The 15,114-nt window shown below is 36.7% G+C and overlaps 1 protein-coding gene across 1 annotated transcript in view; it reads right to left on the bottom strand.

Annotated features, from left to right (window-relative positions):
* The window catches only part of SIPA1L1 (signal induced proliferation associated 1 like 1), a 365,338-nt gene that overhangs the window by 109,981 nt on the left and 240,243 nt on the right, over window positions 1-15,114 (bottom strand). Inside the window, 3 exon segments of the mRNA XM_043515810.1 lie at window positions 6,159-6,347; window positions 13,387-13,484; window positions 13,487-13,516. Of these exon segments, the coding sequence (XP_043371745.1) occupies window positions 6,159-6,347; window positions 13,387-13,484; window positions 13,487-13,516 (317 nt within the window).

The following is a 15,114-nucleotide window of genomic DNA, read 5'->3' as shown; positions in this document are numbered from 1 at the left end:
TGAAGAGCATGGCCTTCAATGAAAACGAGCCCATTTAGCGAATGATGCCAATCTTGATTCTTACACGTGGTTTGTGCAAGAACCGCAGAAAGGCATTCCGATCTCTGGTCCGCTTATAGCCATGCAAGCGGAAAAATTCAACCGGGAACTTAATGGCGAATTCAGCAATTTTAAGGTGAGTTTGAGTTGGCTATGGTGATTTCAGAAAAGATACCGAATCTCTCACATTGCAGTTTCGGGAGAAAAACACTCTGCTGACGCCAACACTGCACAATTGTACCCAGCAAAGCTAAGGGAAATTTTACAGGCAGAGGGTTACTTGGAGGAACAGATTTACAATGCAGACGAAACAGGAATTTAGTATAAAATGTTGCCCGATAAAACCCTGGCTGTCAGAACAGATGAACTTAAGAAAGAAGGATATAAACAGGCAAAAGATCGCCTTGCATTTACACAAAACAATAAAGTAACAAACAAGCATAAATTAAAACCATTGTGCATTGGAAAGTCTCGCATGCCTTGGTGCTTTCATCACGTAAATGTGAATTGCATGCCATTTTCGTCCAAGAAGTCCAAAAATTCCTGGATGACGAGAGATTTTTGAACAATGGTCCTTCACCGAATTTGTCCCTTCTGTGCAAAAGCATTTGCGGGCAAAACGCTTAGAAGAAAAGGCTGTTCTTATGCTAGACAACTGTCCAGCGCATCCTATGGCCGAAAGACTCGGAACCCGTGACAGTAAAATACGGGTTGAATACTTACCTAAAAACATGACTTCCAAAATCCAGCCGCTTGATCAAGGTGTTATCACCATTTTTAAGCAGCACTATTGAAGGAACTTGGTACGAAAAATGATAGAAAGCGAGTTGTCTGTTACCGATTTTCTGAAGAAGTTGACTATAAAATACTTCTTTTACATTGGCAGCGATTCCTGGAATTTATTACATGCTGAAACGATAAACCACTGTTGGATGGTGGGACTGAGAGAGTCATTTGGTCACCCGCTCCTGGAAGAAAATGAAGAAAACAGATCACAGTCTGACGAGGAATTCGACTTCGAGGGATTTACAGAGGAGGAAGTTGGAAGAACAGACATGGAGTGGAAGCAGGAGCTGTGCCACCAACTGTCCGGGCTCAGGGTAACTGCTCTGCCACAAAATATTAAGTCCTGGATAAGAGGCAATGATGAAGCAGAAGAATTTTGTCCTGTTGCTGAAAATCTAACAGATGACCAAATTCTTCAGGCAGTATGACCAAACAACATTCCAGAAGCTGAAGAATTGGCCTTCGCCGTGGAAGAGGAGGAGGAAGATGAAGTGGACGTCGTTCCAACGTCAATTGTGACTGTAGCTGGCTCAGAGACTACTTTGAGATATTTGAAACGCAAGACGTTGAGCCTATAAAAATTATGCAGCTACCTAGTCTTTTGCAGTTTGCTAAGCGGAAGCGGCACAGTAGCAAGAAGCAAAAGCAACTCACCGACTTTTTAAAGAAAAACTAGACTAGTTTATTGTAATGTCTACTTTAAATCTAATAAAGCAACACTTTTTTTCTCGTTTATTGTTTCCTTCAAAGTAGGAGTTTATTTTCTAAGGTTTTCTATACTTCGTGGATGTGACACTTACTGTATATAATAGTTTTATTTTAATGCGGTCCCCGCTACAACGTGGTACTTGGCATGGATCCCAAATCCCGCGTTCTAGTGAGGGTCCAGTGTATTAGTTTACCTCACAAGGCTGTTTTTAGTATTACTTACATTCAAAGTTTGTACAGAAATTAAAGTGTGAAATTCTAGTCCCATTGAAGTCAATGGCAAAAGTCAAACTGACATCAATAGGGGCAGGATTTCACCCTGAGGTAACAGAAAACTTTGATTACCTTTGAGAACTCATGGAGGACTGGTGACGTTTCAGAGAGCTGAAGAAGGGCAATCTTAGTACATATCTTTAAAAAGAGGAACAAAAGGGATCTGAGGAATTATAGACCAGCCACCCTTAATTTGATACCTGGAAAGATAGTGGAACAAATTATTAATCAATCTGGAAGAACCTAGAGGATAATAGACTGATAAATAATAGTCAACATGGATTTCTCAAGAGGAAATAATGCCAAATCAACCTACTTTCCTTCTTTGATCGGGTTACTAGTCTAGTGGAGAGAAGGGAAACAGTAGACATTATTTATCTTGATTTTAGTAAAGCTTTTGTCACAGTCCCATGTGACTTTCTCTTAAGGAAACTAAGGAATTGTGGACTAGATGAAACTACTATAATGCGGTGCACAACTCACTGAAAAAACATATTCAACAAGTATTCTAAATACTTCACTATCAATCTAGGAGAACGTATCTAATGGAGTCCCACTGGGGTCAATCGTGGGTCCAGTACTATTCATTAATTACTTGGATTATGGGTAGAAGACTGTGCTTATAAAATTTGTGGATGCCAACAGCTGGCAGAGGTTGCAAGGGTTTTGGAGGACAGGATTAACATTCAAAAGGACCTTGAAAACATTCAAAAAGACCTTGGAGAATTGGTCTGAAATCAACAAGATGAACTTCCCAAAGTACTATACTAAGGAAGAACAGATCAAATGCACAATTACAACATGTACAATAACTGGCTAGGCAGCAGTATTGCAGAAAGGGATATGGGGGTTCTAGTGAACAAATTGAACATGAGCCACCAATGTGATGCAGTTACAAAACTAGCTAATACCTTGGGGTATGTTAACCAGCATGTCGTATGTAAGACATAGGAGGTAATTATTCCACTCTTGTCAACATTGGTGAGGCCTTAAACTAGTGTATTGTGTTCAGTTTTGGGTGCAACACTAAGGAAGATGTAGATAAATTCAAGAGTCTCCAGATGAGAACAACAAATGATAAAAGGTTCAGAAAACCTGACCAATGAGGACAGATGAAAAAAAACTGGGCATATTTAGTCTTGAGAAAAAAAGCCTGGGTGGGGGTTACCTGATAATAGTCCTCATAATACGTTAAGGGCTGCCTCAAAGAGGACAGTGACCAATTGTCCTCCTGTCCACTGAAGGTAAGACAAATAGTAATCAGCTTAATCTGCAGCAAAGATGACTTAGGTTAGATATTAGGAAAAACTTTCTAACTATAAGAATAGTTAAGCACTGGAATAAATTGCCAAGGGAAATTGTGGCATATCCATCATTGGAGGTTTTTCAGAACAACACCGCTCAAAGATGGTTTAAGGAATACTTGGTCCTGCCTCCGTGTGTGGGAATGGAATAGGTGACCTCGTGAGGTCCCTTCCAGCACTACATTTCTATGACTATCTTCCAACACAAGTAGTTTTATATTCTACAGAAATAACACTTGGCTTTACCTGTACAAAAGTATTCATAACAAAATACTCAGAACCCCATGTTAGCTGCAGTCTTCAGAAGGTGTTCCCGGGTAAGCAGACAAATAATCTCCACCATATGTGGATAATTTTGTGATTAGAAGTAGAGTTATTTTATATACATTCCCCTAGGCATGAAAGGGCAATATTTTTACTCTGCTCAACTATGTAACTCCCAAATACATATCAGAATCAAGTCTTACAAATATAGCAGTAAGTTTTTCAGGGGCACAAGAAGTCAACATATTTCACTGTCTGTACTGACATCAAAAGACCTACTTCAATTCCTAATCTTTTTCACATCCCTGATTCCTCGTGACCTTGATTTCAAAGAGGATTTTTACAAGAAAAAAAGTCTACATTTTTCAATCATGCCTTTTAACAAACTTAATGGTATTTTCTTCCCTAGAGAAATTTTATTTCAAAGATTCTAAATAAGGTTATACAAGACCTTGAATTTACCTTTTAAACAAACAAAATCAGCATGGGGTGATCTCAAACTCTTGGTATCATATTCTAAATCAGATTCATCTGAAACCTATGCAATGATATAACTCTTTGCAACAATTTAAAGTTTTTACAGGGATCAACAACTATTTAGTAAAATAAAATGAAATGTACAAAATGGATTGATATCACATGTAACTCAAGAGACCTAAAGGGCATATTGTTCCTTTTAAATTCAATCTGCAATGCACAACATAAGATGACTGATTCTACGAGATTCGTTTAAACCACCTTGTGGAAGATGGATGTGTGCCACTTGTTTCACATCAGTAAAAACAATCCTTGATGTTAAGATTCTGGGCTTGTCTCTTCTCTACTTAAAACAGGTTTCAGAGTAGCAGCCGTGTTGTCTGTATTCGCAAAAAGAAAAGGAGTACTTGTGGCACCTTAGAGACTAACAAATTTGTTAGTCTCTAAGGTGCCACAAGTACTCCTTTTCTTTTTACTTAAAACAGTTATTTTGCAATGCATTTAACACATTTTTTCTATGCAAGAGGTAAATAAATTATAATTTGGCTTATTTTACTAATATCTTATATAAAATAATATTCTATATTCTTAACAGTTACATTACATGGCATTCCTTTTTAAGTGTTAGTTGCACTGCCAATTACTAAGGTTTTTTGTTTGTTTTACAGCTGCCCACACAGATGTTGTAGGACAAAGGATCTGACACCCACCAACCACATCTGGACAATTAAAGTTCTAAATTAATCAACAAGCTAGTCTTTAGGTTGGCAGTCTACAAAGTGGGAGATTTTCAAAGGCACAAATGGGTGTTAAGTCCTCAGCTCCCATTGGCAATCAATGAAAGTGAGGGGCCTGACTGTGCTTTGTACCTTCAAAAAAGCCAGCCAAAACCACTAAAGAAAATTTATTTAACAGTAATTGTGGCTCTTTGAATGGTTTCACCTCTATATGTTCACACTTGGGTGATGAACTCCCTGGCATTGCTGAGTTTCAGGAAACTACTAGAAAGCCAATTCCCATGAGGACTAGATTAGCAGTTCCTTGCAAGGCCAAACTTCAGCATCGAAAGGAGGAGACCATGCAGTCCACAACTACATCAGCTCTTTCTGCTAATCCCAGAATCATTAAGAGTGTAGAACTCCAGGGAAGAGGGACAGATGGGCTTCTAGGCTGAATATGAAGTGACAACCGTCTTTAAAAATAAAACAAGTGGTTTACCAGTGACTGTAGTTCTTTAAGAGTGTTTCCTCTGCATAGTCAAACTTGTAGGATAAGTGCATGTCAGATACGCAAACGTATACCTTCTGGTTAGTGAAATTCAGTGATGAAAGCCACCCTCACAAAAGACTTTCTGATGGCCAGACTAAAACATCCTAGAGACCAGCCGATGCTCAACAAACCATCATCTGATGTTAATTACCTCACCAAACAGACAAGTTTTTCCAGGAAATTAGTAGTGAGCCAATATCTGATCTCCACCAACACTTTAAGACTTCTATTAATCAAAACTGCAGAAAGCTTAGAGAGTCAGTTTTGAAAATGTCCTTTTAAAATTTTCATTCTACTTGTTTAAGAAAAAAAATCTTTGCAGAAGTAACATGCCTTGCACTGAGTACAATGCACACAGCAGTGAAGAATACAGTACCTTGGGAGATTTTTCTCTTTTCAGTACAATAGCACCAAAAGAGCAGCTTTAAAAAAAGGAGGGCTGGAATCCTTAAAATAAGAGTGATTAAATGGAACAACTGCCATTAAAGTTAATATTTAAGGTTTATTCTTCTTTGACAATGTCCCTTCCACTTTGACCAGAGAACTGTGTGAGAGAGTAAGTGAATGCACATGCACAATTTTCATTTCACTGGGCTATGCAAAGTCTTAATTGTGATCTATTGTGATGAAACAAATCCCCAACTAGCAAGAAAATTAATTTGAATTCAGATTTTACATGAGTAGTGTCTAATAAAAAGTTAGCAGGCAAAATCAGAATTTTGTACAATGCTGGAAGTTGAAATGATTGTCTTTTTCATCAAGTCTTCCAGTATTTTTGGAATTCTTAAAATTAAACTCACCACGTTGAATTGTTAATGTTTGCTGTTAATTTTAAGAATTCCAAAAATACTGGAAGACTTGATGAAAAAGACAGTCATTTCAACTTCCAGCATTGTGCAAATGCCCCATTTGAACTAAAATACTGAAGAAAAATGCTGCTATACAAGACAAACAGATAATTTTGAAGTTCAGTGCAGGTCTCCCAATTTAATTTTATAACACCGAAGAGTCTTTCTTATTCTTTAACTTTGGACTTACCCCTTGTTCATCCAGTTTCATAAGCTGCTCTGTGACTTTAGGAGTGTTGAAAGCCAATCTGAGGCAATGGATATTCAGCTCAGGAACTACATGTTCAAGCACTTCTTTTAAGGGAAGTCCTCTGGCTGTGCAATGCTTTGCAGTTGAAGGGATAGCATCTTCCAGCACAGAGCCTCTTAAAGTCAGAAGCTAGAACACAGAAATAATAAATTATTTTGACATATTTAGGAAGGAAGTATCAACTAGCGGCAAGAGCAGAGAACTGACTCAGGACTCCTGGGCCTATTCCTGACCTTGACACTGACTTGTTGTGACTTCGAGGGCAAGTCAACCTTTCAGAATCCCAGTGTACCTATGAGTAAACCAGAACAATACTACCTCTCCAACTCTCAATAGTATTTGAGAGATTTAAGTAACTCATGTTGTAGAAATAGATACAGATGTGCAGAATGTTATTAATTAAGACACCAAATACTAGACATGACACTGTAAGTGCTTTATAATAGTCTCCAGAGGCTCACATTTTGTATTAAATTAATACTTAGGGGAGATACAATGAAGTTCACATTTCTCTTGTGAAAATCCAGGTAGCAGGTCAAATTTAAAAGTGACTCCACTTTTGACTCCATGACTCCATGAGAAGAAAGCAGACTTGTAAGGTTTTAGTAATAAGCAGTGAGAACTGAGATAAACCTGAAAGATGAAATATTCAATGAGACAGACCCAGTGAGAGCTGCAAGAACTGTACAAAACATGAGCATTTCATCTGCTTACGAGTTTCAGAAAATTCCAACTATAAGGTTGGCTAAAAGGGAGTAATATTCATCAGATGTCCCACGTAAATGTTTGAGGGCAATCTTACCAGCACACACACACACACACACACACACACACACACACACACACACACACACACACACACACACACACACACACACACACACACACACACACACACACAGAGAGAGTATACAAATAAGCTCTAACTACATGGTCTTTTATTCAAAAACAGAAAAAAATTCTCTTTTAAACACAAAAATGACTGACTAATTTCCAAACAAAATATCAGTTTATAAATAAAACCCAGATTATATTAAAGCAGACAGTAATTTAGAACAGACATAGGTCTTTGTTATGAATGAAGCAAAGCACCAAAACATAAGCATCTTCTCCTCTCTCCCTCCCCTCAACAGCTTCACTTCAGAAGGAATCTGAGGACATGTCTACACAGGAACATTAAGGGAACGCAACTAAAATTAGAAAGCCAATGTGCGTAAATTAAAGAAGAGGAGGAGGATTAAATTACAGGTATTTTAGGCCACTTTAGTCCTAAAGAAAGCAAAGGGATGGGAGTAGGACAGAGGAAGAGGGAAGAGAAGTTAACACAATTTAATTTATGCACATTGACTTTACATTTTTACCTGATTCGCCTTACCTTTCCTGAGTGTTCAATGTAGGCAAGCCCTGAGTTTAAGCAACAAAGGTAGAAGGAATTTCCTGAGGATTAATAGCCAACCAGTAAGAGTTATGCACCTCGGGTATTAACCCCAGGCAATCATTAAATACCCTAAAAGTGCTATATCCCAAAATAGTTGCTGTTATAAGCCAAATCTTTTATATGGAAAAATAATTCAAAAATACTGCCCAGTTAGGGTTTTATTTTGCTATTTGTCCTCCATATTGTGTGTTGGGTGCCACTACACATTTAGTATGCTATGAATTTGGATTTTCATTGGACCCTGTCACAAAATTAATGCTCAGTATACTGGCCAATCAAGTTGCAACAATCTAGTTAGATTTACATGTAGGTTATAAAGCAAATTAGACAGTCAATGTATTTTATTTGATTGATTTATTGGAAGCCAGTTATTTCTATGTGTGAAGAAATATATTTCTCTTTTAAATTGAGACCTATAGATGAACACGTTAATGATCTTTAGTGTGCCATTATTTTACAATAGTTAATTATAACAGGAGTCCATTTGTACTTGTGTGTTTAAAGTATAGTATTTCTCAATTCAATGACCTACACTATGTGAAGTGGTTTGGTTGGCCTAGTCCAATTTATATTTAACAGTGTTCAAGTCAAAAAATCACCGACACATGGTACTAATTGATACCATTCATTGTAATTCATGGAAGATTCTATAACAGATTGAAAGAGAAGAGAATAAATCCCTCTCTCACGCCTAGAGATGATCCCTCCAGTTAGGACTGAGGTATATTGGTGAGGCAAAGTGGGGCAGCACATCCTGCACACCCATTCTGTAAATAAATACAGAACTTCAGTCTCCAGAGCTGTTAACCCAGCACTTTTTCCCAGCATTAGCATCAATTTAAAAAAAAACCCAACCAACTAAATCCACAACAGTTCTTAGAGAATGTTTTTGTGTGTGCTGCTTACATTTAGGAACATGTAATGGGATTAATATGTTCACATGAAACTCAGACTGTGATATTGTATTGATCTGATATAGTATAAAAATGTAGAAAATATGGATTTAGTGATGATACTTTACTAGAAAAGGGCAGTAACTTAAAAAAACTATAAATGTAAAATTGTTTCTCTATTTACTGGGGAGAGGGGGTTTGTGTGCACTTTCTATTTGGATCTTTCTTGTGCTAGTGCACATGAAAACAGGACAACAAAGATAATGGACTTCAAGAAGGCAGACTTTAGGAAACTCAGAGAATTGATAGGTAAGATCCCAGGGGAACCAAGTCTAAGACAGAAACTTTCTGGAGAGTTGGCAGTTTTTAGAGAGATATTATTAACGGAGTAAGAGGAAACTACCCCAATGCATAGGAAAGATAGGAGGCATGGTAACAGACCACCTTAGCTTAACCAAAAGATGATTATAAACAAACACCACAGGCATGTTGGGGCAAATTAGAAAGCCCAAGGCACAAAACGAGATTAAACTAGCTAGGGATATAAAGGATAATAAGAAACATTTTACAAATACATTAGAAGCAAGGGGAAGACCCCAGGACAGAGTAGGCCCATTACTCAATGAGGAGGAAAAGACAATAACAGAAAATGCAGCAAGGGCTAAAGTATTAAATTCTTTTTTGGTTTCTGTTTTCACCAAAAAGGTTAGCAGTGACTGGACAGCTATCATAGCAAACATCTAGGTAAACTGGGTAGGATCTGAGGCTAAAACAGGAGAAAACAAGCTAGAATTACTTAGGCAAGTTAGATTTCTTCAAGTCAGCAGGGTCTAATAAATACCTGGCTGAAGAGAACAATCTATCTATAAAAGGAGAATATGGACAATCATGGAAATTTTAGACCAATCAGCTTAACTTTGATACCTGGAAAGGTAATGGAGCAAATAATCAGTCAGTCAGTTTGTAAGCACCTGGAAGATATAAGGTGATAAGTAATAGTCAACATGAATTTGTCAAGAACAAATCATGTTACACCAACCTAATATCCCTTTTTACACAGGGTAACAAGCTTTGTCGCTAGGCGGGAAGCAGTAGATGTGATATATCTTGACGTTAGTACTGTCTCACCCGACATTCTCGTAAGCAAACTAGGGAAATATAGTCTAGCCAAACGTACTATAAGGTTAGTGCACAACTAGTGAGAAACTGTACTCAAAGAGTAATATCAATGGTTCACAGCCAAGCTGGAAGGGCATATGAAGTGAGGTCCCGTAGGAATCGGTCCTGAGTCCAATTCTATTCAATATCTTCATAATTATTTTGATAATGGCATACAGAGTACACTTAAGTTTGCGCATGATACCATGCTGGGAGGGATTGCAAGCACTTGGAGGACAGGATAGAATTCAAAATGATCTGAAAAACTGTAGAAATGGTCTGAAATAAATAAGATGAAATTCCATAAGGACAAATGCAAAGTACTCCACTTAGGAAGGAATAATCAATAGCACACATACAAAATGGGAAATGACAGCCTGGAAGGAGTACTGCAGAAAAGGATCTGAGGCTTATAGTAGATCACAAACTAAATATGAGTCATCATTATAAACTGTTGTAAAACACTCATTCTGGGATGTATTTGCAATAGTTTTATAAGCAAGACACGAGAAGTAATTCTTCCATTCTACTCAGCACTGATAAGGCCTCAGCTGGAATACTCTGTCCAGTTCTGGGCACTGTGCTTTAGGAAAGATGTGCACAAACTGGAAAAAGTCAAGGAAAGCAACAAAAATGATTAAAGGTCTAGAAAACATGACCTATGAGGAAAGACTGAAAAAACTGCGTTTGTTTATTCTGGACAAGAGAAGACTGAGGGGGCACATGATAACAGTCTTCAAGTACGTAAAAGGTTGTTCTCATCCACTGAACACAGGACAAGTAGTAATGGGTTAAAACTAGGGCTGTTGATTAATCGCAGTTAACTATGCGATTAACTCAAAATTAATCGTGATTAATTGCACTGTTAAATAATAGAATACCACCTGAAATTTATTAAATACTTTGGATGTATTTCTACATTTTCAAATATATCAATTGCATTATCTTCTGCAAATGTAAACAGAATTGTTTGTCTGAGTGATTGGTCTGAACAAGAAGTAGGACTGATTGGATTTATAGGCTCTAAAGTTTTACTTTTTTTTTAATGCAGGGTTTTTTTTGTACATAATTCTACATTTGTAAGTTCAACTTGCATGATAAAGAGATTACACTATAGTATTTGTATTGGTTGAAGTGAAAAATACAGTACTATTTCTTTCTATTTAAAAAAATTCTTTCTATTCACTATTTAAAGTGAAAAATATTGTAATAAAATAATATAAAGTGAGTACTGTACACTTTGTATTCTGTGGTGTAAATGAAATTAACACATTTGAAAATGTAGAAAACATCCACAATATTTAAATAAAGAGTATTCTATTATTGTTTAACAGCATGATTAATTGCAATTAATTTTTTAACCACTTGACAGCCCTAGTTTTAAACTGCAGCAAGGGAGATTTAGGTAAGACAGTAGGAAAAACTTCCTAACTGTAAGGGCAAATTAAGCACAGGAACAAAATTACCTACTGAAGTGTGGAATCTTTGTCATTAGAGGTTTCTAAAAACAGAGTAGACAAATACCTGTCATGGATGTCTAGATAATACTTTGTCCTGCCTCAGTGCAGGGGACTGGACTAGATGACCTATCAAGGTCCTTTCCAGTTCTGCATTTTGATGATTTATGATTCACTGAAGCCGAGGTTAGGATGCTAAGGCGAGAATACTTGCAAGCTTACCCATCTCGATTCTCAAAAACACTACTAACAGACTTGAAGGAAGAACATGCAAAAGCTATTACGTAGTAATTTATGGTTACGACAAGCTGGATTAATTTAAATCAGCAATAGAGTTAAAAAACTCATTACCTAATTAGTTATCCAGTAATAAGTCCTATGCAACTTTATTTTAATTTAGTACGGAAAACACAGTAGTTCTATTTTTTTTACACGCATCTTTCCATTATCTTATTTACTCATCCAAAAGGACTACTATTCTGTTGCAAGATATGGGATGTCTTGTATAAACTAATAAAATAAGATTAACAAAAATCCCTAAGTGTAAATTAGATATAAGAGACAAAAAAAACCCACAACTTTTGCCAGTGGTACTCTAAGTTTAGCCTGAGGTGGTCTGCAAGATGAACGCTAATCTTTATTTATCAGAGTTTGAGCTTTAAATAGGAAACAAAAGTTCTAGTTGTATACTGAACTGCATTTGAACTGAATACTTCAGATGAGATAAACTAAGCAATGTGTCCATTGACTGTTCTTGGAGAAGAAAGTTACATCACAGTTACCTTTACATATAACGTTATTTGAAATACTGGTGAGAAGGAAAGTTTCAATAGCTTTATAAGACGAGTGTAAATGTCAAGTAAGTTAAAGTAGCAAGCTACACAGAAAGCAACAGCCGGAAAATCTGTAATTGCTTTACAACCTGTGCCGTACCCTTGATGTGTGCCAAACAATTGTGTGTGCCTTTTTATAATAAAACTCAACAACAAATGGAAACACACATCTTCAGACATAAGACAGCTTTAAAAAAGAATCCTCCCCTATTTGTCACTGACAAAATCTCTCAAGAGTGGAAACAATCCCTTTTTGTACCCAAAGTGTAATTTACAAGAGATTGGTCAATTTCACTTCTGCTGCCTCAGCAGTTTGAACAAAAGGACTGGCACTAACCAGTGGTTTCAGATTTCATTTTGCTGCTCCAGAAATCTACCAATAGGAGGAAGAAATGATGGAACCAACACCTGCATAAGTACAGAACACACCTCCTCACTCCCCTAGCAGAGATAGCATTCTTAGAAGCAGCTGAAGATTAGTAGTTTCTGTTGTTTAAATTTACAGAGCAGGAGATTGAGATTCACAAAGAGTCTGGTCATCTTCACTCCAGCTAAAGGATAAGACTGCAGCAATGAAGATAGCCACTCTTAAAATAAATGTGCCATAAACAGCAACAATGGTGGAGATGTAATCTGAATGTGAGAGGAAAAAGAAGAGGAAGAGAATGAAATTTCCCAGTTTGGAAGGAAGGATGAGTGGAATATCCATTGTTTCATTCTGCTAGAAAAAAAAGCAAAGAGGAAAGAAACCACCGTTTCTTGCAGCAGCTGAGAGGGAGGAAGGGAGGGAGGGAATGAAAAGAAAGAGAATCTGTGGGAAAGAGTCCAATCTATCAAACATCTACTATCCAGAAAAGAGGGGACCAACAATAAAGCCCAGACTCAGCATCTGAAAAGAAGGCTAATTCTGTACACTGTCCCCATCTGCTTACCCCACCTCCCCCTCCACATGTACACTAGTTAGCTGTTAAAAATACAATAGGCTTCTGAGACCAATGCACTGCCACCTAAAGTGTAGGGTAGGGAATGTTCCTTCCTCTCTTACTTGCCTCTCACCATGATGTCCAGTAAATTTTTCAAGCCCTAACCAAAGTGATTTGCTCAAATATACTGTTTATTTGTAGGATGCTACTGTATAGTTTCACTTTGTGATATATTTATCTTTATTCTGTAAAATATAATTTATTATGGTTCTTGGTAAGGAGGTTACTGTAGCATATTTATATGTGGAAGACAAAAATGTACCATGATGCGCAACAAACAGACTTCCTTCTGGTTTCCATATCTTCAATACGACAACTACCTGGATCTATGATTTCATCACATACTATCTGGCTTGCCTGTTCAATACTAGTTTCTTCCCCTTTATTCCACTCATACTTTGCTTACCTCACTGGTTCTGAAAATGATGCGGTAGTTATACAGAGGTCCATTTTCTTTTATTTCATCTGGTTTTTCTCTTCTAATGCTCACAGCTACTGGACCAGGCTCTCATCTACCCCAAAATAGTTCCAGTGTTCTTGGGTATAAAATAAAGGAAAAATTCATGTTACAGCTCTCACAGAAACATTTTGCATTGAGATATTATTAAGTGTGAACTTCTGGACCAATGGCGTTAATGGGAGTTTGCCATTGACTTTAGTGAAGCCAAATTTCACCCTGAGCCATCATTCACCAATGGATCTATCTATATTTGTAGGATGAAATTTGTCTTTGTGCCTGTACTCAGAACAGGGCTGAAATGGACTTAACATGTGTTTGCCCCTTATGCTGGTCCTTTGCAAAGGGGTAGGTTTCACTCACACTAAATTAATCAATACTTCGACCCAATGCATTAAAAGTAAAGTATGGAAAGCAAATGAATGGATGTAAAAAACTCAGATCTACATATTTAAATCTGAAATGACAGTGTTGATTATACTATAAAAAGAAGTATAGACTATACTTGACTCTCTTTGTACACTAACTTATAGCTTGACAAACGATAGTTCAGGGGCAATACAATAAACCTCAACAAGTATTTGAATGGTATAAAAATCAAAGAGAGAAGTATTATTTGAGAAGTAAGTGAGAAAAAAGGCATAAAATTAACGTACGGACAAAATTAAGTAGTAGAAAATTTAGGATGAATATCAAGAAACGTTTAATAACAGTGAGACCATGGAGTAGTACCCAATAGAAAATAAAGTCTTAACTGAGTTTAAAATTGAACTGGACAAAGTGGTGGAAAATATGGCAGAAGGAACAATCACTTATTTGCTGAGCGACAGGTAAAATGAATTAATTCTTATTTTACACCTGTAAATTACTCAATTCGTATGCACAAATCCAAATTTTCTAGTATAGAAAAAAATGTAGTCCAACAAAACATAGACCTGAAAACTTAAGCACAAGAAGTTGGGTTAGGAGACCTCTTTACTATTTATAATACTTGGACTGTTTTTCATGAGGACTGAAGTCGGGTGGTGAGAGAAGAGCTGCCACTAATGTACTGTGTCATACAGTTAAATGGAAACCTATCTTTAGTGACTAGGTAAATTCAAATCTAGACTGCCTGGCAGGTTGAGTTTAGAGAAACACTCAGTAAATTATAAACACAAGTATTTCTCAAGGCAACAAGTCCTATTACATAATATTTTAAGTATTTATGGAATACATAGAACAGAAGATTACAAGCCCTACCAAAAAGGAACACAGGTCCTAGTTGAACTTCAGGCTGGAACTTCATTCTTTCAATTAAAAATAAAAGATTCAATGGGGAGGAGGGGGAAATGTCACCTATGATTTTCAGAATTCTCTGGGAATTTCCTGGTTTAAGTTAGACTCAGAGAATTTACATTTACTTTCAAAGTAGTATAAAACAAAACTTTGACTGAAGTAGTATGTGTAGACTTTGCACAATTTATGGAATACTTAGAAGTTCTTTATTCAAAAATTAATTACAATTTGGGAGGCGCTATTACAAACTTGGATAAATTTGTAATTCTCAACTTTTAAATAAAAGCATGCTTTTTCATATAACAGCAAGTTTAACCTCATAACAGATTAGCTAAAATTGATCTATTGTTTATTTTTTGTACAGCAACTAAAATGCATATGTCCTACAAGGGTATGTAT

Source organism: Dermochelys coriacea, chromosome 6, assembly GCF_009764565.3.
Source record: "Dermochelys coriacea isolate rDerCor1 chromosome 6, rDerCor1.pri.v4, whole genome shotgun sequence".
In the NCBI taxonomy this organism is placed as follows: domain Eukaryota; kingdom Metazoa; phylum Chordata; order Testudines; family Dermochelyidae; genus Dermochelys; species Dermochelys coriacea.
Note: the sequence above shows the minus strand (reverse complement) of the source record. Positions and strands in the feature narration are given on the sequence as shown.